This window comes from Mus musculus, chromosome 2 (genome assembly GCF_000001635.26).
Source record: "Mus musculus strain C57BL/6J chromosome 2, GRCm38.p6 C57BL/6J".
Taxonomy (NCBI): Eukaryota; Metazoa; Chordata; class Mammalia; order Rodentia; family Muridae; genus Mus; species Mus musculus.
The window spans coordinates 87,004,565-87,032,090 of record NC_000068.7 but is presented as its reverse complement, the minus strand read 5'-3'; the positions used below and the strand labels follow the sequence as shown (position 1 = coordinate 87,032,090).

At 35.1% G+C, this 27,526-nt stretch overlaps 1 protein-coding gene and 1 pseudogene across 1 annotated transcript; both read left to right on the top strand.

Moving 5' to 3' along the window:
* The first annotated feature begins 9,548 nt into the window (after positions 1-9,548).
* Olfr1104 (olfactory receptor 1104) lies at positions 9,549-10,481 on the top strand. Its single transcript, NM_146767.2, has one exon. The coding sequence runs from the start codon at positions 9,549-9,551 to the stop codon at positions 10,479-10,481; it is 933 nt and encodes a 310-aa protein (NP_666978.2).
* On the top strand, positions 21,217-22,153 carry Olfr1103-ps1 (olfactory receptor 1103, pseudogene 1; annotated as a pseudogene).

The window sequence follows — 27,526 nt, the reverse complement described above, 5'->3', positions numbered from 1 at the left end:
TGCCTTTTATTTTTGTAATTCTCAAATTATGATTCTGAAAAATATAATGCCGTTTATCATAGATTGTTTCCATTTTCTGTCATTGGCTATTTCAAAATAGGATTGTCATAATTTTCCGAAAAGAGAGGGGGGAAAGGAGAAGAAAAATCTCATAAATATTCATAATTAGGGAGGAGAACTGATTACAGAAGAAATACTGTATCTACATTTGTTTGTTCTTTACTGTTTCCCAAGCCTAAACAAATTTATGGATGCTACAACTCGGGTAAAAGGGCCTGAGCGTGCACCACCAGTCACTCATGATCCAATTCTGAGAGATAACAAAAACACGTCAATTAATGCTTATAGATAAGCCTTCACCCAATCCACATTAATAAACATCACTTATTTATTATATTTCCTCTACCATCATTCATCTAGAACTACAGAAATTGGAATATTTAGTCAGCAACCATAGTCTTTTTTTTCTCTCTTGTAAGTTTTACATCTTGCAGTTGAATAGAATTACGGCAACACCAATACAGATATAATTGATTGATTACCCCAGAGTATATTGAAACTCATCAAAAATCAGAACTTAAGCACTTCCTCAAAATAATGTAGTCTTCTGAAGTGCCATTTTATTTAAAAATCAAAATGACACTCAGAACCATGTGTTACTTATATTCATAGGAGATGTTCCTTAACCTGTTGCAGAGTGCATTAAAATCTATGTTCCTCATAGTTGCTTTGTCTAGAGATGACAAGGAAGCACAGGCTAAACGTGCCATCAGACATATTTGTAATATTAGTAACATGATTGCAAGCTTATACAAGTTGTGTTAATGTCTCTATAATAATAAATAGCTCAAATACTAGTGATATACAGATAAATAAACATCAAACTTCAACTATACCTATGAATTTTCATTTTTTACACACTGACAAGTATAGATTCTAATGTAATATGACTACTTAAAATAACCTTTACTTTATTGTTTCTACATATACCACGGTTTATTTCTGAATAATTACATAGAAAATATTTGCATCACATCTCACCAAAATTCATGTTTATAAGTTTGCACTGTAATAAACAAATTATAATAGTTCTCAGGTTACCAAAAGACCCTTCTGAATGACAGTTCATCACAGCACATCTTGAGTTGACTCATACAGTCCATTTTAAATATTGAATAGATAGGAATTTTAACCTTCATAATGATATTCAAATGATAATGAAAGTTTGCATATGATGATATATCTGTCCTGGTTAGTTTTCAGTTAACTTGACACAGCCAGAGTCATCAGAGAAGTGCGTTAATTGAAAAAATGCCTCTGTGAGATTGTGGTATAGGCAACTTGTCGGGCATTTTCTTAATTCGATAGATAAGAGAAAGCCCCGGCCCATTATGGAATGGGCAGTCTCTAGGCTGGTGGTCCTTGGTTCTACAGAAACAGGATGAACATTCAATGGTGTGAAAGTCTTAAGTAAGCAGCATCATTCATGGCCTCTGCAGCAGCCACTGACTCCAGGTTCCTTCCCCATTTGAGTTCCAGTCCTGACTTCCTTTGATGAAGAATGATGATATGGAAATGTAAGCCCAATAAGCTGATTTTTCCCAGTGTTGCATTGATCATAGTATTTCATTGCCACAATAGTAATTCAAACTAAGATATTACTCTAGTTTTTACATACATTTTTTTCTCTGTGTAATTAGTTACTCATAGTGAACAAGAAGACATATAACAGAATAAAACATTTTGAGAAGGAATTATATTCTATTTGAGAAGAAGAGTATACTAGTTTAATTTTATAACAGATATCCATGCAAGGAAAGGTCAGCCCTCCTTATATCTAGTCCACATCAACCAACAAGAGATTGCATTCAAGGAAAATGAAGTAATAGTAATAATGAACATACAAATAAATTACAGGATAACAACAATGAACATAGAATTAGGTTTGAAATATTAAGGGCAACATGAAGTTGGTGGGGGCATATAATACAGCCATTATATAGAAGTACCACTTTATGTGAGGTCTCAAATACCATGCATTTTAGAATCTATGATGCACCTTAGGATCTATCCCCTGTGAATCATAGAAGTTTTAGAGAAAATATTTATATTTTCATTAAGTTTCATTACCCATTAGAAATTTCAAGTTCTAGACCATTTTTAAGTTTATGTTTTAAACATGGGGTGAAACAATATTTTGTTTCTTAGTATAACAAATACATCCAAAAATGCCTGAGTAAGGACACATTCACATTTTCTTTATTTTTTAATTTCTTTTAAATAGGTATTTTCCTCATTTACATTTCCAATGCTATCACAAAAGTCCCCCATACCTCCCGCTCCTCACTCCCCTACACACCCACTCCCACTTCTTGGCCCTGGCATTCCACTGTACTGAGGCATATAAAGTTTGCAAGACCAATGGGCCTCTCTTTCTACTGATGGCCGACTAGGCCATCTTCTGATACATATGCAGCTAGAGACACGAGCTCCAGGGGGTACTGGTTAGTTCATATTGTTATTCCACCTATAAGGGTGAAGATCCCTTTAGCTCCTTGGGTACTTTCTCTAGCTCCTCCATTGGGAGCCCTGTGATCCATCCATTAGCTAACTGTGAGCATCCACTTCTGTGTTTGCTAGGACCCGGCATAGCCTCACAAGAGACAGCTATATCAAGGTCCTTTCAGCAAAATCTTGCTAGTGTATGCAATGGTGTCAGCGTTTGGAGGCTGATTATGGGATAGATCCCCGGGTACTGCAGTCTCTAGATGGTTCATCGTTTCGTCTCAGCTCCAAACTTTGTCTCTGTAACTCCTTCCATGGGTGTTTTGTTCCCAATTCTAAGAAGGGACAAAGTGTCCACACTTTGGTCTTCATTCTTCTTGAGTTTCATGTGTTTTGCAAATTGTATATTATATCTTGGGTATTCTAAGTTTCTGGGCCACATTCACATTTTCACTGGCCCTTTGGTTCTGTTACCCTGTCTATTTCCTGTACAATGCCAAAGTACCTTTGCTCAATGCCTGTAGAAAATTTCAACATAACTTTAATCTCACCACTAGAGAAGTAGAGGCAGGCAGATTTCGGTGAGTTGAAGGTGAGCCTGATCTATGAAATGAATTCCAGGACAGCCAGAGCTATTACAGAGAGAAAACCAAAAAAGGATAATTAAAAACCAAAAACCAAAACCAACCAAACAAAAAACATTGACAGCTTTTAGCCATTCTCTATTATATGTATATGTATAATGAAACAGTTTCACAAAAATTGTGCCATGAACAAAGTCAGCCTAAGCTCAACTGTCCCTGAACACTCACTAGTGAGTCTCTCTCCCAGTTTCTCTTTCCATGGGCTTCTTGTTCATTATTTATCTCCCTCCTTTCTGTTGAAATCAACAAGATCTGAAAGTCATTAATCACTGAGAGAGCTCTGTCTTTGTCCTTTCAGCTGCCTAACCCTTGTATTTTGCCTCTATAGTTTTACCTCAGAGTCAAATTCCTAGGATACATGCTGTACCTTGCCTCATATTTAATAAAGATTTTTCTAATTATGTTTTTCTTAAAATTTCTATATTCTGTTATTGTTACTCTTCTGTATCCAGTTATTATAGATTTCAATGTACTTGATCACTTGATATTTTTTCTTGCCTATGTAGTTATTGTTCTCAATGGCAAACTTCAAAGATTTTTGTTTCTCTAATAATATTCTTGTTAATGTTCCTGAAAATCTTGGATTGCTTGTAGCGTATCTTCAATCATATAAATTTCTATGTTTTTCAATTTTAACAGTTTCATGCAAGTATGCAGTTCACTGTAATATTATTCAATATTTCATTACCTTTTGAATTCTATTTCTACAATTACTTACTCTATGCTCAAAAAGTCCCATATCTGTTCCCCAATACTCACAGATTTCTTGTCTTATTATTTTATGAAAGTTTAGAGCAGAGGGTCACTCTACTGTGTGTGCATGATTGCAATTTCATGTCATGCCAAATAAGAGTAACACATAGTACTTCTCACCATCTTTTTCCTTTTGTAGTTTTTATTCCAACTTCTCTGGTGTTCCTTCAACCTTTTAGTAGGTGTGAAACTTTGTTTTCAATTCTCTCACCAGTTTCAGATACTCTTGTGAGAAAAGGACTATAACATGGTTACTTCTAGTATCCATGCATATCTAAGAAAATCTCTATTATATCCAAGAAATTTAATATTTTTATTGAAAAATTGATAATACATAATAGTTTTGCATCTTCTCTTAAATTGTTACTTTTATTTTTAAATTAAAATATAATCACACAATTTTCTCCTTCCTTTCCCTCACTAAAAACCTCTACCGTATATACATTGCTCTCCTTCAAATGCTTATTTGTTAAATTGTTGTTATTTGTGTGTATGTACCCTAAAATATTTGAATACAGACTCCCAAATCAGTATTGGCTATTGCTATTACACTTGGTTGACCTCCAAAACTGAAAAGCATTTTTGTATTGCTGAAGGCTCTATTTGCTTCAGAAACAGAAGTGAAAGGTTTTAGATCATAGTGACTCTGAACTCTGAAATTTGAGGCTTTATTTATTAGAGGTGGTAAATGCAGTCATAGTTTTAGGGAAACTACTTGGAGCATTGTTGTTAAGATTAAAAAGCTCCCCTACTTATAGTGACATAGAGTAGAATATCATAGCTTAGGATATTAGAACATTGCTTTTTATTTAGCTAAGAAGTAAATAGTTTTTAGATCTTTACAATGCTTCATTTTATAGTTGACAGAATCTGTAATTTTTTCCCTGATTAGTGTAAATATTTTCACTAGGGAAGACACATGAGCACAAAGCTAATATATGCCAATGGACTCGTAGTACCAAAATCTCATGCAGTAATAATGTCTTCATTGGAGACATTTCCTTGCAATTTAGGTACAGTCCTTAGAGTATAATTAAACACAAAACTCAAGAGATCAAAATCAAACTCCTTTATATAGGTGAATTTAAGAGTTTGGAGATGTCTAAGTATCAGAGTTTGCATAGCACAGATTGCTGGAGACAATCCTTTGTTTGTGTAGCCTTTTTATGAGTATGCTGCCAATAAATCATTTTGAACATGGATACAGGATTGAGGGAAAATAGGAGTTTTAATTTGAAGAAAGACATGAAATAATTGGCTGAGTTAATTCACCTTTTATTTCTAATTCATCACAGAAAAGCAAATTATTAAATATTACCAAAGGCACTAACAGTTGTTAATATCAAGATTTGTGCAATTGTATGCAGTAGAGGAAAATGTGCTAAATAACACCATCACCTGCAAGATTGATAACCATGGATCCAATTTACTGTGTCAATGAGTCATGGAACTCAGAGCTTCACAGGAGGTAAAAGTAATTGATATAGATGTAATTGGTTCTATGCAAGTCATCTAAGCACCATAATCTATTCATAACTCTTGGGCAAGTGTCTGTAGATATGTCTATATAAACATTTTGTTTATGTTTTTCATACGAGGTGACTTTTTCCTTTCACAAATATGCATGTTCCAGTAGGTTGCTAAGAAAGCTTATCACTTTACAGAATTGTTAATTGACTATATCACTATAAAGCCAACCATTAAACACAACACTTGGATATTCTGAATCACTTCTCAAAACTATTAGTTAATGGCAGCCTCCTTCAGTCAGGCTACATGGGTGACTCTGAAATTAACTTTTGCTAAGAAGGAATACCAGTGTGAAGGTTATGTCTAATTTAACTGGCATACAGGTTTTATAGTAGTTGGCTGGCAGGCATATGTATAGGCTTCCTGTTAACAACATTTATAAATGTCAATTTTGGTGTTATTGAGGATAGAGTGATTTTTATTTGCCTCTCAGGTGTTTGAGACATTTAGAATATGGATATATGCTCTGAGGTCATTTACTAGACAAGGGAATCTATCCCCCTGTCATGTGAGACATGAGGATTAACTCATTTTTAGATAAGATGGCTATATTTTTATGGGGGTGGAGCCAGGCCTATATTACCAGAACAGGTTGACATATACTAAAAGAAGTGATCAGGTCTATGCAGCTGGAGGCAAAAGCAGCAGATTGCTGGCAGGACTTATTTCCCAAACATCCTTGTCCTGCAACTTATTTTGGTGAAGCAGTGCTTCATTTAAAGGAATGACTTAAGTCTGAGGCTCCTGCTATATAAATGTATTGTAAATTTAACATTCTAATCAGACTTTCAGAGTCATTTTTATATAACCAATTTGAATATTACTTTACTTTAAACATCCCTTAAATTAACTTTGTTTTGTTTTACTTGCTTTAGGCTTAATTTTAACAACATGTACAGAGTACTGTATGATGTTAGATAAAACCTACTTTATACCTCAAAGCTTTTCTCTGAAAAAAAAAATACATCTGTACTGATAATGACCGTCCTTTAAGTTGTATATCTTAATTACTTTTAACATGTTATAACAAGTTGATATCTTTTGTATGATTAGAGTTTTGTAATCTTATCCCTATTAAGTTTTATCCTTACAGAAAGTACTTGAATTAAAGATCCTTTAGTGTCAAAATAAACTTTATACCATAAATACAGTGGACAGTGACTGGGAACCTCATTTTCCTGATACTTTTATACTATTGTTTTATGAAACATCATTTTTTTTAATACAATTCGGGTTTACCAAATAGCTAAGTCCTCATATTCTTCAAGAGGAATGACTTAAATGAAGGCGCTTCTTATTAACCTGGAATCACCTATGATGCTTTGTTAATGTATTCTAGCCTTTGACCAGACAGAGAACTTCAGGAACAGCAAATATACTCTTACCTTGAAGCCTACAAAGAGCACACAGATTTTGGAGGTGATACTTGGGAGAAATTCCAAAGCCAGTATTTGTTTAAGTTCACGTAATTGGGTTATATATTGTTCAGAAACAGTTTGTAAAGCAAATTGTTTCTAAACAATATATCTATTTTTATATAGAATGATATTAAGTAATGTGTTCACAGCTGTCACTAAGTGGTGGCCTAGAGATCTTTCCACTGATGAAAACACTAAAGAGTTGGCTTTACCTTTCTTTGCTAATTCAGTCCTTTATGTAACAATTGATATGTAAATTATTACAGATCTAGCATGACTGACAACTTTCATCTTTCATCTGTTGATGGAGTCTACGGAATGTGAATGTAGAGATTTTTTTAAGGTTGGATATTAGAGCAAATTTTAGAAAATCTTTCTGGTTGTTCAGTGTAAACTTTGTAAAGTGAATCATTTACTTTTGACATGGTAGTCACTGACTCCAGTAGTAACTTAGGGAATCACAGAGTATTACAGAAAGGTTCCCGTTGAGAAGAAAACAAGGCAGACTCTGTCTCTGAGAGTATTTATTCATTTATTTACTTATTTATTTATTTATTTATTTATTTATTTATTTTAATTAGGTATTTTCTTCATTTACATTTCAAGTCCCCCATAACCTAGCCCCCCACTTCTCTACCCAGCCACTCCCACTTCTTTGCCCTAGCGTTCTCCTATACTGAGGCATTTGCAAGACCAATGGGCCTCTTTCCACTGATGGCCAACTAGGCCATCTTCTGATACATAAGCAGCTAGAGACATGCGCTCTGGTGGTACTGGTAAGTTCATATTGTTGTTCCACCTATAGGGTTGCAGATCCCTTTAGCTCCTTGGGTACTTTCTCTAGCTCCTCCATTGGGGGCCCTGTGATCCATCCAATAGCTGACTGTGAGCATCCACTTCTGTGTTTGCTAGGCCCTGGCCTAGTCTCACAAGAGACAGCTATATCAGGGTCCTTTCAGCAAAATCTTGCTAGTGTATGCAATGGTGCAGTATTTGGAGGCTTAAATTACAAATAATTTCCTTTAGAGAAATATAAGTTAGAACTAAATTTTCTCTTCACACATTTTGAAAATATAAAATATATATATAATTACAACAATTTGATGTTAACAAAATGTATATTAATAACATTGTTTCTAACAAAAAAATTTAGTTCAGTGATAAACAAGTGAATACACTGTCACTGATCAACTTCTGATTTTATTTTTTTATTAGGTATTTTATTTACTTACATTTCAAATGTTATTCCCTTTCCCAGTTTCCACTCCGTGAGCAAACTCCCTATCCCATCTTATGTCCCCCTGCTTCAATGAAGGTGTTCCCTAAGCCACCCACCTATTCTTGCCTCACCACACTAGTAATCACCAACACGGGGCATCAAGCCTTAACAGGCTCAAGGACAATCAACGTCTTTACAATAAATAAATGAATAAATAAATAAATAAATAAATAAATAAATAAATAAATAAATAATAGGAGCATTTTGGGGCATGAGGCATATTAAATGATAATGTAGAATAAACATGACTCAAGTACCTTTGGCATGATGTGTTAAATATAAAAATAAATTTGCTTTATGCGCATGCTACTTTGACTTATTTTTATGTATTTGTCAGTGCATTAAAACATATCTTCTCACATTTTCATGAGATTACCCTTTAACTCTTTGGTTTAAATATTTGTTTTCAGCATTTTCCTCATTGCATTGGAAAATACTCTTGAACAATGAACTTGCTTCCTGATGTCATTTGTACATGTGTTATTGGATATAGTCATGTCTTCTACCTTCACAGGTGAAAGAATTGGAACAATGTTTTAAATTAAAATCTGCAACAGGTCATCAATGGACAGAAATTACAAGTGGCAGAGAATAGAGAAGTATGAAGAAATTTTTTTTATAAATACAATTTGAGCTAGATGTTTATAGTTTTCTAAATTAAAAACTAATTGAAATGTACTGATTCCAAGACAATATTGGATGTTTTCATTTTGTCTACAACTTAATTTAAGAATATGATAAGATGTTATACTTAAAAGCATGGCATAGTTTCTTTCTTCATGTTCATTTTAAAAGCATTATATTCCCTAAGGCTATAATATAATTGATTCCAATAAATATATCGATAGGAATAAACGTTTGTCACAATGATAGAGTTGGGTAGAATATAGTAAAACTTAGCAGAAGTGTCTTGTAAGTATTACAGACACAATGTTTTGATGTTTTAGCACATTAAAATTCTAAATAACCATTCATTTCAATATCTAATATCATCTTTCATTTTCTTTAAAGTAAGTCAGAAGCTGGAGATGTGGCTCAGAGATTAATGCACCTAACACTTCTTCAGAGGACCAGAGTTTGGTGAACACCACCCACATCAGGCAGCTCCCCACAACATGAAAGTTCACCATCCAGATTTCCAACAACCCTATCTGGCTTTTCCAGGGATCTTCATTCAGGTACACACACACACACACACACACACACACACACACACACACATACACACACACACAAATAAAAAAATACTAAATTAAAATTAATAAAAACTACATAACATCATCTTTCAACTTTTACTACCTATCCATTTTGCTCTTAATGCTGGAGGACAAGCAGTCCCTGGTTGTCAAATCTTTTGACTTTAGTATTTAACTTTCTCAGTGTATATTCAAGTTTAAGTCAGTGGTTACATCACTAAAAATGACAGAGAATAATTTCACAAAAGTGACAGTCTTCATGTTCAGTGGATTTTCAGATCACCCAGAATTACAAGTCAGTCTGTTCTTAATATTCCTTTTCATCTATTTATTCACTGTGTGGGGCAACATTGGGTTAATCTTGTTAATTAGAATTGACTCTCAGCTTCACACACCTATGTATTTTTTCCTCAGCAATTTAGCATTCATTGACATATTTTATTCCTCCACTGTAACACCCAAGGCAGTAGTTGATTTCCAGTCCACACAGAAATCAATATCCTTTGTAGGCTGCTTTGTTCAGATGTATTTCTTTGTTGGTTTGGTGTGCAGTGAGTGTTTCCTTCTGGGATCCATGGCTTATGATCGCTATGTAGCAATCTGCAATCCCTTACTATATTCTGTGATTATGTCCCAGAAGGTGTGCAACTGGCTGGCAGTAATACCATACATGATAGGCTTCACAAATTCTCTGATATCCATCTGTGTGATAAGCAGTTTGCCTCTCTGTGATCCCTACATCAATCATTTCTTTTGTGACACCACAGCTCTTTTAGCCCTGTCCTGTGTAGATGCCTTCAGCACGGAATTGGTGATCTTTGTTCTAGCTGGGTTCACACTCCTCAGTTCTCTTCTCATTATCACTTTCACTTATGTGACCATCATCTCAGCCATCCTTAGGATACAGTCAGCAGCTGGCAGGTGGAAGGCTTTTTCTACATGCGCCTCTCACCTCACAGGGGTCACTGTCTTCTATGGCTCTTTGATTTTCACCTATTTGCAACCTGATAACACATCATCCCTCACCCAAGCACAGGTAGCCTCTGTGTTCTACACCATTGTTATTCCCATGCTGAACCCACTGATCTACAGTCTGAGAAACAAAGATGTGAAAAATGCTCTTCTGAGAGTCATCCACAGAAAACACCTTCTGTAACAAATCGTGTCCTTTGCAATTTAAAAAGACCTAGATAATTTTAAATAGTCGCTTTAATGGTTAGGAAAGAAAGTAACTTCAAAAAATGTAATACAAACTTATTGATACTATAGTGTCTTAGAACTTGAAATGTATTATTATTTGTTTATGAGATATACTAAATTCATTAAGAGGTCATTTCAGCTCATATATTGTTCATACAATAAAAATATATAAGGCAATTAAAATAAGTCTGTGAACATTTCAATGAACATATCATGACACTGAGGCATAAACATTCTTTTGTACAGATTCTTTTCTATGTCATTGTTTTGCATAATTGTATATATGTCCAAAACTCATGTGTGACTGGTGCACATTAAGACCAGAAATGGACATCGCACCTTCTGACACTGGAGTTACAAATGGTTGTTGGCTACCACTTGGGTGCTAGAGGCAGTTTAGTTCTTGCAGGAGCAGGCTGTTGATCTTAACCACAATAGTTCCAGTTTCATGCGACTTACATGTAACACATGCTTTGTGGTCTAGATTTACAGACTAATGCTCAGTTGACTTATAAAATGTCTGTTATTTTAGTCTAGTGTGATATACAATCAGTAAAATTTTAACTATATTTACTTTTATATTTATTTGATGTTACAAAAGTCATGGTTATAAAGTTCTGCAGCATTGTTTAAGTGTGTTAAAAATTTGTTTCTACGATACTGTTGAAATATTTTATTCACTGTTTGAATTTGGCATAACTGTATATAAACATACTACTTCTATTATTTTTCCTTTGTGAATGTTTAGGATAAGGAAATGAGTGCCCAAAGACTTATAGATTCTGTTTTAGACATTGCTAATTAAAGTCACCTGTTTGGAGTTATTATGTCTTTACATTTTAAATAAATATCTCATAAAAAGAATCAATCTTCATTCTTTTTTATTTTCATTGGTTATTTTATTTAATCTACATTTCAAATGTTATCCCCCCTTCCTGGTTTCCCCTCTACAAACCCTCTAATCCATCCTTCCTCCACCTTGCTTCTATGAGGGTGCTCTCCCACCCAGCCACTCTCTTCTGCCTCATTGCCCTAGCATTCTCCTACACTGCATTGAGCCTTCACAGGACCAAGGATCTCTCCTTCCACTGATGACAGAAAAGATAATCCTCTGCTACATACTCAGCAGGTGCCATGGGTCTCTCCATGTGTACTCTTTGTTTGGTGGTTTAGTCCTTGGTAGCTTGGAGAGGTCTGCTTGGTTGATATTGTTGTTCTTCCTATGGATTGCAGACCCATTCAGCTCCTTCAATCCTCCCCCCTAACTCCTCCATTGTGTTTCCTGTGCCCAGCTCGATGGTTGGCTACAAGAATCTACATCTGTATTTGGTCAGGCTCTGGCAGAGCTTCTCAGGAGACAGCTATATCAGGCTCCTGTCAGCAAACATTTCTTGGAGTGAGCAATAGTATCTGGGTTTGGTAGGTGCATATGGGATGGATCCCCAGGTGGGGTAATCTCTGGATGGTCTTTCCTCAGTCTCTGCTCTACTTTTTGTCCTGTATTTCCTTTAGAGAGGAGCAATTCTGGGTTAAAATTTTTGAGATGAGAGGGTGGTCCATCCCTCAAACGGAGGCTGTGCGTCACCCCTATATATAGTCTCTACAGGTTCTCACTTCCCTTTATTGGATATTTCAGCTAATGTCATCCTGCTATACCCACTCCAGTGAAGTCTGCCTGACAAGCCTAAAGGCCTGAAGGCAGTCACGAGGTGAGGAGTTTCAAGGAAACTAGGCCTCCTGGAACCTTGGCATTCCCTTAGCCCATATACTCAAACCCTGTCCTCGCTTTAGTCTGGTGTATGAATCCATGTGCTCTCTTTCAGTATTGTTTTATTATAAGTGCCTTTAAGGATTGATTTTGACATATAGCTAAGCCTCCACCAGTGTTCCAATGGTTCCTAGAAAATCCTTGAAGCCCACGGTGAGCTTGGAATTCAGTAAGAATGTTACTTATTCAGTAACATTCAAATTCGCTTCTAGTAGAGACAGTGAAAATAATCAGGCATTACAAAGAACAGAGCTAGAAAAGCTCAGGGCTAGTCTATATAGTAATTACTTAGGACAATAGCTGAGTCACACCCAAACACAGGAATACACACTGTCTTAGCAAATAGGTGGGTTGTCCATGAAAGAGTTAGTAAAAGGGAATTCCCCTGGTGCAGGTTTCTTCACTAGGCACAGAAGAATAGCATAATCAGGTATTTACTAAAGAAGCCCTGGTGGTGAGTTTAACAATAGACTAGCATTGCATCAGAGCATTTACCTGGCTCCATTCTAAGTGGTAAACTTGGCCTGGTCCCTGCCATCGTTTGATGTATGCATTCCTTTTATTTGTGTCACTGTAACTTGGCAGATGTGTTTGCCTGGTTTTTTGTTTTTCTTCTGTATAAAAAAATGTCTGGTGTTCGTTTGGACAATACACTCAGATCCAGCACATTCCCTTGTGTCCTGTCTGTTTGTCATCCCATTTTTGCCAACTCTATGCCCATCTGTCTGAGACTCTGATTCCCACAGATAGAGGGGGGCCTACTGGGCCCAGTCTGTGGCATCATCCCTGTTGGGTACTAGGAACCACTTTCTTTCTTGGCATTTGGGACTTTGGGTGGCTAACTCCAGTTCCCCATGCCCCATGCTATATACCTCTGTTCAACTTCCTGACCCCATTCCAAAGGTTCTGAGTTCAATTTCCAGCAACCACATCACATCTCACAACTATCTATAGGGATATGATGCACTCTTCTCACCTGCAGGTGTACATGCTGCAAAGATGCTTTCTCAGTCTTCATTCTTATGAAAGGAGATGCAGGTATCCATGTGTGAATTCTTGCCTTATTCCATAAATGCTTTCAACTACTAGTACTAATTAGTATTAGTAAAATTTCACATCTGATTATCTTGCTTCTTGTGATTGATTACCTATATGTACCTAGCAGAAAAGGTGACAGTGTTTTTATTTCTTTTCATGAGAGTGATAGATTCTATTTACCAAAGTAATATGTAAGTATCCATATATGCTACTTTAAGATACTTACCTTTATTCACTTTCTACTCATTTTTCTTGCATTTTTCTTTTACCTCTCTACTCAGTAGAATCTTTGTTTCTATTCTTTAGTCATTTCTTTTGCTTTACCACTCAAGATTTTATATTCATTCTCATACTAAATGATTAAGGACACAATCTTCATACTGTATGCTCCACCAGTAGGGTGTTAGATCTCTTCCAGTTGTTGTAAAGTGAAAAAAGACACTCGATTAATATGCATTACATCACCCTTTAAAACAATGTGTCTTTTCCACTCAGTGTGCTAGATGTTGAGTACCTTTGAAACATCTTTTCAGTTTTCTTGGAGTTTGCATTCTTTTTCATGATTTTTAAAGTATATATTTATATAAAATAAAAAGTAGTAACTTCTGTATTTTGACCAGTTCTGGTTTCCTGTAACTGTCTTTTTTTTTTTTTTTGATATTTTCTTTATTTACATTCAAATGTTATCTCTCTTCCTGGTTTCACCCCAGAAATCCCCTATCCCATCTCCATCCCACTGCTTCTATGAGGGTGTTCCCCCACACTCTCACACACTCCCTCCTCCCCACTCTTGAATTCCCCTATACTGGGGCATCCATTGAGCCTTCACAGGATCAAGGGCCTCTCCTCCCATTGATGCCTAACAAGGGCATCCTCTGCTACATATGCAGCTGGAGCCATGGGTCCCTCCATTTGTACTCTTAGGTTGGTGGTTTAGTCCCTGGGTGCACTGGGACTTCTGGTTGGTTGATATTGTTGTTCTTCCTATAGGGTTGCAAACCACTTCAGTTCTTTCAGTCCTTTCTCTAACTCCTCCATTGGAGACCCCATTCTCTGTTCAATGGTTGGCTGCAAGCATCAATCTCTGTATTTATCAGGCTCTGGAAGAGCCTCTCAGAAAAATAATGTATCAGACTTCTGTCAGCATGCACTTTTTGGCATCTACAATTGTGTTTGGGCTTGGTGACTGTATATGGGATGGATCTCCAGGTGGGGTAGTCTCTGAATGACCTTTCCTTCAGTTTCTGTTCCATACTTTGTTTCCATATTTGCTTCTGTGAGTATTTTGTTCCCCTTTCTAAGAAGGTCCAAAGCACCCACACTTTGCTTTTCCTTTTTTTTGAGCTTTATGTGGTCTGTGAACTGTATCTTGGGTATTCCAAGCTTTTGGGCTAATATCCACTTATCATTGAGTGCATGAGATGCCTAGTCCCAAATGACACATTTACAATACAACACCTACACCTAAAACTCAGGGAACATCAGCAAGGTAGAGGTAGAAGGATTGTAAGAGCCAGTGGACAAGGAAGTCTGAGATTGTTTCTCCTAGAAATGACTGGAAAGCTTCTCCCATATACCTCAGTGTTATGGGTACCTAAACAAGACTTGAACAAGTACAGTAGCAATAGACATGAAACCTGGAGGGTATAGTAGGGACTGGGGAGTAAAATATCCAGAGTTACATATGAAAGAAGCCACTTGCTAGAGGAAGACCTGAAGCCCTTCTTCATCTGGGCTTCATGTAAGAAGAGTTCATGCTCAAAAAGAACATCTGCTACATAAACAGAAATGGTAATGAATGCTAATGCTTTGTGAATGTACTGTGAACCTCATGGTCCATTGCTTTTGGGGCTTTCACCCTCAGTTCACACCTATTCTCAGGAGTACTTAAAAAAAAAAGAACAAAAAACAAAACAAAACAAAAAACAAACAAACAAAAATAAATAAAACAGTTGTATCTATATTTCAAATCCAAGTGTCTCTAGTGCAGTCTTCTGTCTTAGGAAACATAAATCTGATATCAGGTGTCCTTTTAACCTAGATCCATATTTTTACAAAGTTATTTAAGGAGCTGAAAGATGCCACAACATTTAAGAGTGTAAATTGAAATTTCAGAGGACCTGAGTTTGGTTCATAGTACCCAGATTAGGTAGTTCAGAGACATCTGCTACTCGAAATCCAGGGAATATGATACCTCTGGCCTTCACGGAAACCTATACCCGTGTCCACATACTCCTATTCATACACAGCCACACATAAACATAACTAAAATTAATAAAAATAAATCCTTTCAAAAAGTGAAAAAAGTAATAACTTTTAAATCTACTTTAATTCAAGGAAATATTTCAGGCATTGCAGAAGAAACAAATATGATTGAAATGAAAAGAAATTGAAAGAAAATTCTTTTGATAATATATATTATGATTAACCTTTGTACTGTACATATCTATATAATAACAACATATTTGCAAAAATTTTAAATGTAACTTGAAGACACTGAAAATAAAAATATAAGCGTATCGATCCAGAGTTAATTATTCTCTAATATATAAATAAATTTATATTTCAATTCCTTCACTTGTTTGGTTGTATTTTCCTGTAATTCTTTAAAGAATTTTTGTGTTTCTTCTTTAAGGTCTTCTACCTGTTTACCTGTGTTCTCCTGTATTTCTTTAAGAGAGTTATTTATGTCCTTCTTAAAGTCCTCTATCAGCATCATGAGATGTGATTTTAAATCCAAATCTTGCTATTCCGGTGTGTTGGGGTATCCAGGACTTGCTGTTGTGGGAGAACTGGGTTCTGATTATGCCAAGTTGCCTTGGTTTCTGTTGGTAAGGTTCTTGTGCTTGCCTTTTGTCACCTGGTAATCTCTGGTGTTAGATGTTCTAGCTGTCTCTGTATGGAGCTTGTTCTTCCTATGGGCCCGTAAGACTGTGTCAGCACTCCTGGGAGACCAGCTCTCTTTTTGTGGGACCTATGTTCAGAGGGCTGTGGAACAACCATCGCTCCTGGGTACAGATGGTGACTGGAAGGATCCTGTCCCAGCTGCTCCACTATTACTGTGCCCTGTGTTCTCCTGGCCAGTCCTGCTTTGGACAGTTATTAGAGAGAAAGTGGCTATCTCACTTCTGAGCGCAGGAGTTAGAGCACTCTTGGGAGACCAGTTCTCCCCTGGCGAGATACTTGCACAGCGGATTGTAGAACACAGGACCTTAGCTTCCTATAGCAGATGGCAACTGTAAGTAAATTTATATTTCACAATAAAAATTATCTATACACATAAATATTCCATACTAATCAAAACTCAACACATTTACTAACTTCCTTTTACAATTTTAAGTATAAATTAAGGATATAATATTGGTTACAGTCAATAATACTAGAGACATATATGTACTCAAGTAAGTGTTATGTACACACAAAGAGATAAGAATTGAGAAAAAAATAAATTGAGTTAGCAAAATATCAAGAACGAGTTTAAATGTATTTTATTTACTTTTTAAAATCTGTTACACTTCAATGTTTACTTTGATTAGAATATCTTTTCCTATGAGATAAATGATTGTAAATGGTATGAATTCCCAGGTGGTACAGTTTGCTCCCCTAAGTATTATGTTATACTTTCTAAGAAGGACCCCGAAGCACCCACATTTTGATCTTTCTTCTTCTTGAGCTTAATGTGGTCTGTAAATTGTATCTTGGATATTCCGAACTTTTGATCTAATATCCACTTATCAGTGAGTTCATACCATGTGTGTGACCCGTCCAGCAGGTCCAGTCATTCGAGGGTCTCGAGGGGACCGTCTCCTAAGAACCAAATGGGGGGAGAGAGAGACAAGAACCTTGTATAAAGAATGACAGGGAAACATTCTGAGTAACATCAAGGTTACAATGTATTAGCCAGGCCCAAGGTTTAAATGCACAAGCAAAAGGGGAAGTACAGGTACTTATCAGCAGGAGGGGTGGGGCAATAGAATTGCACATTCTTTAGCAGTTACACGGGGAAGCAGGAACTTGGTGGAATCAGGGTATGGTCAGGACATCTGGCGCTGACTTAGGGCTGGAACAATCTGTGGTTGTTCTCGGAGCGGTGTGTCGGTGGCCCGCTTTTGACCCCCTTTTCTTCTTGGGGGGAGAGGCCCAATTCACAGATCAGGATAATTGTGTTGTCTTAATGGCTCCCAACATGTGTGTTCTTTTGTGATTGTGTTACCTCACTCGGGATGATATTTTATATTTCTATTCATTTGCCTAAGAATTTCATTAGTTCATTGTTTTTAATAGCTGAGTAGTACTCCATGGTGTAAATGTACAATGTACCACATTTACTGTATCCATTCCTCTGTTGAAGGACATCTGGGTTCTTTCTATCTCCTGGCTATTAAAAATAAGGCTGCTATGAACATAGTGGAGCATGTGTCCATGTTATATGTTGGAGCATCTTTTGGGTATATGCCCAGGAGTTGTATTGCTGGTTCCTCAGGTAATACTAAGTCCAGTTTTCCAGACTGAAATTCCAGAGTGGTTGTAGGAGATTCAGTCCCACCAACAATGGAGGAGTGTTCCTCTTTTTCCAAATCATTGCCTGTGCCTGCTGTAACCTGAGTTTTTGATCTTAGCCATTCTGACAGGTGTGAGGTGAAATGTTTTGATTTGCATTTCCCTTATGACTGAGGGTGTTGAACATTTCTTTAGGTGCTTCTCAACCATTCAAGTTTCCTCTGTTAAGACTTCTTTGTTTATCTCTGTACCCCATTTTTAAATGGGGTTATTTGATTGTCTGCAGTCTAATTTTTTTAGTTCTTTGTATATATTGGATATTAGCCCTCTATTGGATGTGGGATTGGTAAAGATCATTTCCCAGTCTGTTGATTTCTGTTTTGTCCTATTGACAAAGTGTTCTTTGTCTTACAGGACCTTTGCAATTTTATTAGGTCCAGTTTGTCAATTCTTGATCTTAGAGCATATACCGTTGTTTTTCCCTTCAGAAAATTATCCTCTGTGCCCATGTATTTTAGGCTCTTCACCACTTGGTCTTCTGTTAGTTTCAGTGTATCTGATTTTATGTGGAGGTCCTTGGTCCACTTAGACATGAGCTTTGTACAAGGAGATATTTTCAAATGTTGACACTAATGAAATTATTTTTCATCTTAATAAGATGAGATTTAAAATACCTAAATATTTCTCTGAACATTACTATTTACCCTAGAAAATTACTGCTGTGATCACTATGCAATATAATACCATAGTTAGGTCAATTCAAAAGCAAATAGTTTCTTTTAATATGAAGCATCAGTAACAAAGCACCAGTGCATGTGTGATTCATGGTAGAGATTCTGAGAGAATAAGTCATTGCTCATTTGCCCTTGAATATTTCACCTTGAACGTGGGTCAAGCATACTCCCATGGAACTCAGTCCTTATAAACAAGGTGGTCAGTTTTGGTTATATGAAATACCTGCTTCATCAAGACGAAAGGCAATGGAATTTACTACTCTGAAGATTTTTAAATATTTGACATACTTTGGGGAAAAGATTTCTTATTGAAATTTAATTTAGCCTAGAAAAAAAATTTCTGTGGTGGATTGCTTTCATTGAGAATTAAAATAAAATGAATGTACAAAAATCTAAAAATAACCACTTCAAGGAAAACATTGTTATAGAAACATAAAAGTTATTTAAAAGCTTTCATACTTTATACACTAGAAAATTTTAATGTTAGAACATTAATAAACTATAGCTCTGGAAGAAACATCCTCATAGTCCTTGTTTCACAGTAAGTATCCTCAACTTTATTTGGATTGTTTTAGACCATTTTGTTTGTGTCTTAACATGATCAGTGTTAATATTCACAGAAATAGAAATGTAATGTAGCAATAGTCAGGGTCTACATTCAATATAAGTCTACTGAAGTCCTTTTTACATTAGGTTTAATATGGTCAATTATTGTAACATCTATAATTCTAATTATCACAACAAAGTGACTAAAGATTTAAATTATCTTGAGATTAAAGAGGAACTAAATATTATGTTGTCTATATTTTCCAGTATTGTTGATGAATTATATACCCTGGCTTTGATTTGTTTAAAATGCTATAAATTCTTGGATTGAGATATGGGAAGAATCATAGTGCTTTAATTGTTCTTTCTTCATAAAAGTTTTCTTAACTTTCTTAGCTTCTTTTATTTATTCATTAAATACATAGGTCACTGCAATGCCTATAGCTTTATGTACTCATAAGTATTAAAGGTGTTCAAGAAGCAAAGAACTGTGAAAAAAATTTCTTAATCTAATACTGAGTGCCATCATGTTTACACTAAAAATGCTTCATTCAAACTCTTAGCTTTAGCTCCATTTAAGTTCTTATTTAGATTTTAATTAAGGTGATAAAGACATAGCTCGGAGGTTAAGGACACTGACTATTCTTCTAGAGGATATGTGTTCAATTCAGAGTACATATCTGGCAGCTCATAATGACGGTTACTAAAATAACCAGAAATCTGACTCCTACCTCTGTCTGAGCTTAAATACACCCTTCAAGTATATAATGCACAGACATGCATGCAGCCAAAACACTCATAAACATAAAGTAAAAACAATCACTCAGTTAATTTATTACATTGACAAAGAATTAATATGGCCTATGTTAAATATATATAGACTGTCATTGTCCTTTGCAATTGATTTTATTTTAAAACCACATTTCTCAGCTTTGTAATGTGAAAATTAAGTTTTCCCCTATAGTCATGAAAGAGAAATTAATAATAATAATAATAATAATAATAATAATAATAATAATAATAATAACAGCAACTATGAGTTATAAATTTACTAGGTAGACATTATATGTTGTAATAACTTCAATTTCATTTCAACTTTAAATCTACTTTTAGTTAAAAGGGAGCAGAAGGATGATGAAGTGAAATGTCATATTTTATGATGCCATGTCTAAAATGAATATTAAATGTTCATTTTGAAACATTATCAAATTAGTGTTAAAATCTTTTTCCTCACATTGTAAAGTGTAAGACAATAATTCAAATGTTCTAACCCCTCATCTCAACACACTCATTGTAAATATTTTATGTACACAAAGGCCCAATACCTTCTAGTAATTTTAAGTAGCTGTGCACTCTTTGCTTTCCTTCATTTCCTTTGCAATGATCATTTTAAGCTAGCCAGTATTGAAAGACTGTGAACATAGACCTTTGCCAATAGGAAGTAGATCAGAAGCCCTCTGCCTTACTGCAGTTTCTGCTTTGAGGTGGTTTGTTTTTCCAAGCCTCTTGATTAAGAGAAAAATTCTAGCATGTTCAGAAATCTCATTTGGAGTAAAATTTCTTTTTTTTGTGACCCTGAATGACTTTTTTTTTTAACATTTGAAAATACTAATTCTTATATACAACAGTATCTGACAATTTATCTTTTATTTTCTATAAATTATGCATTTCTTGGGAATACAAATCTAAATCCATGCTCCTTTGAGCAAAACTATACAGAAAACATCAAAGAGTTGAATTCAGTTCTATAAAGTTTTTTTTGACATTTTTAGATTCTTCATTTTAAATACATGCATGCCAATAGTTCTTATGGACAAAGATTTGATACTAATTATGGTGTTATTAAAGGAAACCATTAAGAGCACTACCATTGTAATTAAAAACATGAATTATACCACCTCTTACTGTATCCTAGATAAATATGAGTTTTTACCTCAATCTGTCCTTAATATTTATTCATCTTTATACTGTAAAGAAATATCAATATTGAGCCAACCAAAACAATAAATATACCAGCATGATGTACATTTAAAGAAATCTCTTTTCGAAAGTTAATCAAACTGAGTATTACCATCAATTTCTTTTCTGTTTTAGGGTGATTCACTATGGACACTTGGAATTACACAAAAGAATTTGACTTCATCCTCATGGGACTGACAGATCCAAAGAGATACAACTTGTCCTTGCTATAGTGTTTCTCGTGATATACTTGGTCACTGTGCTGGGCAACACAGGCATGATGCTGATCATTTGTCTAGATGCTCATCTTCACACTCCAATGAATTTCTTTCTAACACATCTGTCATTCCTTGACCTCATTTATTCAACTGTCATCACACCTAAAACCTTTGAAAACCTCTTCACTTCCATCAAGAATAATTCCTTCATGGGTTGCATCACCCAGCTGTACATTTTGTTTTGTTTGGTGGTGCTCAATGTTTTCTTCTCTCCTCCATGGCCTATGACTGCTATGTAGCTATATGAAACCCTCTATACTACCTAGCTGTTATGTCCAGAAGACAATGGCATGCCTTCCTCATTGGTTCCTACCTTATGGGAGCTATAGATTCTTCTATCAATATGCTTTGTCTAAACAGGATGATTTCTGTGGCTCTCATGTCATCAATCACCTTTTTTTGTGACACACCTACAATTTTAGCCCTGTCCTACAGTGATACGTATGTCATTGAAATAATAATAATCATTGTCTTTCGTTCAAGTCTAATGGTGTCCCTTCTCACCATATCAGTGTCTTATGCATCCATTCTCTCTACCATCTTGAAAATCAATTCTATTTCAGGAAAGCAAAAAGCCTTTTCCACTTGTGCCTCTCATCTCCTGGCAGTCACCATATCTTATAGTACTGCAATCTTCACTTATTCAAAATCAAAGAGATTATACTCCTTGGGAAAGGATCAAGTGGTTTCTGCTCTCTACACCATCGTGATCCCCATGCTGAATCCACTCATTTACAGTCTCAGAAACAAAGAAGTAGAAAATGCTGTCAGTAGAGTTATAAAGAAAAGGGAAGACTCCAGGTAGTAAAGATTGAAGTGATACTCAGCACTTGGAATTTTCTTTCTATTTTTCCAGTTAGGCCTTTCCTTGGTCGCTATCAAAAATGTATTGTATGTTTTATTTAAATATGTGTGGAGCTGTTCTTTTCATAGTATAACTTGATTTTATATATTACTGAGAAAACATTTGAGAAATATACATAATAATAATATGAAATAATAAAATATGTATAAAATCTATGGTCTAAATATGTTTGTTTTAAAAGAAAACTATATGGAAAATGAGAAACAATGATCTTCAGGCTTAAAATTATATTGTAGCTGGGCACTGATGGTGCACGCCTTTAATTCTAGCACATGGGAGGCAGAGGCAGGTAGATTTCTTCGTTTGAGGCCAGCCTGGTCTACAGAGTGAGTTCCAGGATAGTCAGGACTACACAGAGAAACCCTGTCTTAAAAAAAAAAAAACAACAACAAAACAAAACGAAACAAAAACAAACAAAAATCAAAAAAAATATTGTATACATGCTGTAATGTTTGAGAATTACAAAGCAATAACATTTGTGTAATGAGAATAAGCGCATTTAGAGTGTGATATCAAGAAGAATCTGCTAAATGATTAAGTGGTCTTGTTTTTGAAATAGGGATTGTGAGTTTTGAACTCTAGATTTAGTATGTTTTAGATTTAGATTATTAGTGTACTAATGTTTAAGGCTATTTCCTCTGGGATTGAAGGCTTAGCAATTAGAAACACAATTGCTATGGTAAAGGACTCAGGAGCAGTTTCCAGCACTGACATCAGGTAGCTCACAACCTAATTTCCTGTAACTTCAGCTCCAGAGGAGTCAAGGCCCTCTTAGAGGCTCTTGATATTATATGCACTTAGCTATACCAGACACACACACACACACAAACACACACACACACACGTAAATTAAATTTTAAAGAGACTATGATCTCATTTGTGCAAGTTACATAAAAACTTTAAGTTCACGTGATTAGGTTGTGATGTAAGATAGTAATCATGAAACACAACAGTGTCATTACAGGCTTCATAATCCTACAATATTTTCAATGTGCATTGCATTTGTTAAGGAATATTTTCTTGCATCTTGAATTTATTTTATATATGATAATATGCATAAAGAATGCATAAAGAACCAAAAATAAAAATAAAACTAATTTCAATTTACATTTACCAAATATAATTAAATTGTAAGAAATTGTATATGTTAATTTTGGAACCTAAGTGAAAAAAATTAAACATTATTAAAAAGAAATCATTTTATAAGCTTTGGCAATTTTGTATATGTTTTACTATGTCACCTATGTCTATACATGTTTTTGGAAAAAACTATTTCAGTTGCTCTTAGGTTTTATACAGCCTTTATTTATTGATTGATTGGTTGATAAATTATCTTTACTTTTTAAAAAAATTATTACCCTTTAATCCTTTTTAAGAGGCCAGTAGTTTCCACCCTCTTGCTCTGCCCTTCCACTGTTCCTCATCCCATTCCTCTTCCCCTGTCTCCAAGAGGATGTTCCCCTCCCTGCCCCTGACAGGCCTCCCAGCTCCCTGGGGCCTCAAGTCTCTCAAAGATTAGGTACAACTTCTTCACTGAGGCCAGATTAGGCAGTCCTCTGCTGCATACTAATAGAGTGTCCCCCAAATGGCAATGCTAGTGACAGAGCAGTGTCCTAAGAAGAAGGATTCTAGTAAATAAAATAACTTTATTAAGTAAATAAAAACTGAGGGAAAGTCATTATATCACCTACTACTACCACAAATGGTCAGCTACCTTGGTCAAGGACATATAATTCCTGAATAATCCAAATAGACTGCAGAAACTTCTAGGCATTTCTGGCTCTAACTTTTTCTCCCCTACTTACCTGTCCCTTTAAAACTGACTCTTACTGCTACTAGCTGCTCCCCCCCAACCTACCCTAATAAGATACCCCAGCAGTTTGTTTACCCACATAAACTATCATTCTACACACTGAGTACTCTTGTTTATTGGTTCACTAAACCTCAGCCATACTATCCAAAATATGAAGAAAAGGAGAGTAAAAGAATTGGAGACAGAGAGAATAAAAACAGATAGACAGGAAGACAAACACACATACAAACATACAAACATGCATACATGCACCCACACATGTACACACACAAACTCATACATGTGTGTGAGGAGGCAAGTAGAGATGGGAGATTATAATACAGCATAGAAAAATACTAAATCAATAATCTGCTTCTCAATAACTAATGAATATATGATGCCTATAATTATTTTGTAAAATAGTATTGAATAAATTTAATAGAAACAAAGATTATTTCTACAAATTATTTTTCTAGTAGGCACCAGCAAAACATAAATTTTATTTTCATTAAGTAAAAAGGAATTATTTTAGATAGATTATAGTATTAATCCTCATGAGTCTCTTAGATTCATCATTATTATTGTACTATTCTCCCTCATTCTTCTTTATTTACTTATCTTCACCCTCCCCCAAAAGCCCACTTTTTCCCATTTCCCCACCCATTTGTATCCTACTACTTCCCTTCAGTATTTATCTCCTTTCCACTTCACAAAATGCCACCCTTCCTGTTTTCCTCACCAAAATCTGGATATCAATATACGTGTGTGTGTGTGTGTGTGTGTGTGTGGTGTATACATACAATTGCAAAAAAAGTTTATTTATATACATATACATACATCTATATACTTTTTTCGAATTGGGTTATCAATGCTCCTACACAAATTCAAAACCACATAATAAAAGATTCAATAAGAGACATGACAAGCCCTCTTTTGAGTCTGGGTTGCCCAAGGGACTCCTAAAACACACAATCTATTACAATTGTCCCCAGGGATATAAACTAAGTCCTTGGCAAAGGCATTATGAACTTCTGAAGCAAGATTCATAGTTCCGTAAGCTGGAAGTGAACTGATTCTTCATCTTTTGAGTCCTAGTTTTCATGGCACTGAAAATTGCCACATAAGCTTAAAAAGGTGAGAGGCAGCCAAGAATTCTAGACAGCTATAATGCCTATGACGCACATTAATGACCAGCATCCCAAGAGGAACCTATGGCTATAGAAACAGCATACAAAGCTTGGTGCTAATCCACTGCTCTCTAATTGGATTTAGGACCCATTCAATAAGTGGGAAATAACCTGCCTAAGTACTAAGTATCAGTGATTATTGGAGAAGAATCTAGTAAACTATTTTAGTGAACAAAAATAATCCTTAACAACAACCTATAAATATTTGCTCTTTTATCCATAGATAAGTGCAATCTTCATACCTCGTCAAGGAAGCTTCTTTTTGCATCAGCAAAGACCACTACAGAAAACTACAACAAATCAATATACATAATTGTGAAAGTCCAGTACTAATGGATATGTCTACAAAACCTTGCCAAACCCAAACTCAGGGAACATTGTACAAGAAGAGGCAGAAAAGAGTAAGAGCCAGAGATCAATAAGTTTGTTGTGAGAGTGTGTCTCATAGTAAGATTCTTTACCCCAATAGGATCACCAACAAAACTCTCGAAACATGACCAAACAAGGAAGATGCTAATGGGCATGCTAAAAACAGTGGGAAAAAAAAGTCGTCTTGAGAAAAAAAAATCACACCAATTGTCTATTCAATACCAAATTGTTATTCCTTAAGATATATATGTAAGTAGTATTAAGTAGATGAACAGTTTATATTGAGGAATATATATGTATGTACATATCCATATATTCATGTAATGAAAATAATTTTAAAAGGCAATACATTTGAAAATGTGGGAAGAAATATAGGAAAGAGTTTGCAGGGACAAAAGGAAATTGAGAAATATAATTATATTATAATCTCAAAAAGTTGTGTATAGTTAAATTACACTAAATCAAAAACATCTCAAAAGAAAGATGTCCTTCAGTCTTTAGTGTTTTTTTTTTGTTGTTTTTTTTTTGTTTTGTTTTTTTTGTTTTTTTTTTTTTATGGTTCAAATAGAAATTTAAGATTCATGCTAGAATATTCTTAAACTCTAATGGTTTCCCTTCCAAACATTAGGAAAGTGTGACTGCATGTAGATTCTACTCAACATTTTCTGTTACTGTATTAGACAGAGGACCTACATTTCCTTTTGGAAAATTATTGATGAAGCATCTCAGTTCATTCCCTAAAACATAATTTTAGATGCAGATTTCTACTGTTTAGCAGAACTATACTGCTAAATTGTAAGGTTTTTGGTTGTTTTTGTTTACTTTCACAGACTTATTAAAATTTTCATCAAGTGAATAGTAAAAGGAAAAAAAATTCAATTTATTTCCTGGTAGAAAACATTGATTCTCATCTTTTCAAATGCTAAGTCATCCCTCTTTGCCCTGAAGACTGTCCTTGTATTGTTATGAATATTTCTATTTTTCTTATTTATTTTTTCTACTTGAACACAACTGCAATTTTTATGGCATGTTTGCTTATATTTTTAATGATTTTTTCCTCACTAACCTATTTAAAATTGCATTTTTCTTCCTTGTGTTGTATTATAAAAACACAATAAAATTGTATTTTTATAAAAATAAAAATAACAATAAACAATAAAAATAAACAAAATACAATTTTTATATTTAATTTTTTATTCTTTGGCATTCATTACAACCCTAAATTCTCAATATTTCTCTGCCTGTTTATTGTGTATGACAACTAGATTGGTCCTAGCCACTGATAGCAGGGTCTCAATTATGTACTTAGAGACTAACATTGAAGAGTGGTGAAGCTGGAGCAAAAGGAGGTACATACTTTATTCAAAGTCACTATATTATTTACTGTAGCATCTCTTCTTCATATTCAAGAGTGCCCCACTGTTTGAGTCTATACCTATATCATTGTCTATCACTATTCAAGTAATATCATTCTTATACAAAAAGAATCCCACAATACCTACCTCTCCTGGGCATATATCCAGAAGATGTTCAAACCAGTAAGAAGGACACATGCTCCACTATGTTCATAGCAGCCTTATTTATAATAGCCAGAAGCTGGAAAGAACCCAGATGCCCCTCAACAGAGGAATTGATACAGAAAATGTGGTACGTTTACACAATGGAGTACTACTCAGCTATTTAAAAGAATGAATTTATGAAATTCCTAGGCAAATGGGTGGACTTGGAGGACATTATTCTGAGTGAGGTAACCCAATCACAAAAGAACTCACACAATATGTACTCACTGATAAGTGGATATTAGCCCAGATACTTAGAATACCCAAGATATAAGATACAATTTGCTAAACATATGAAACTCCAGAAGAACAAAGTGTGGGTATTTTGCCCCTTCTTAGAATTGGGAACAAAACACCCATGGAAGGAGTTACAGAGACACAGTTTGGAGCTGAGACGAAAGGATGG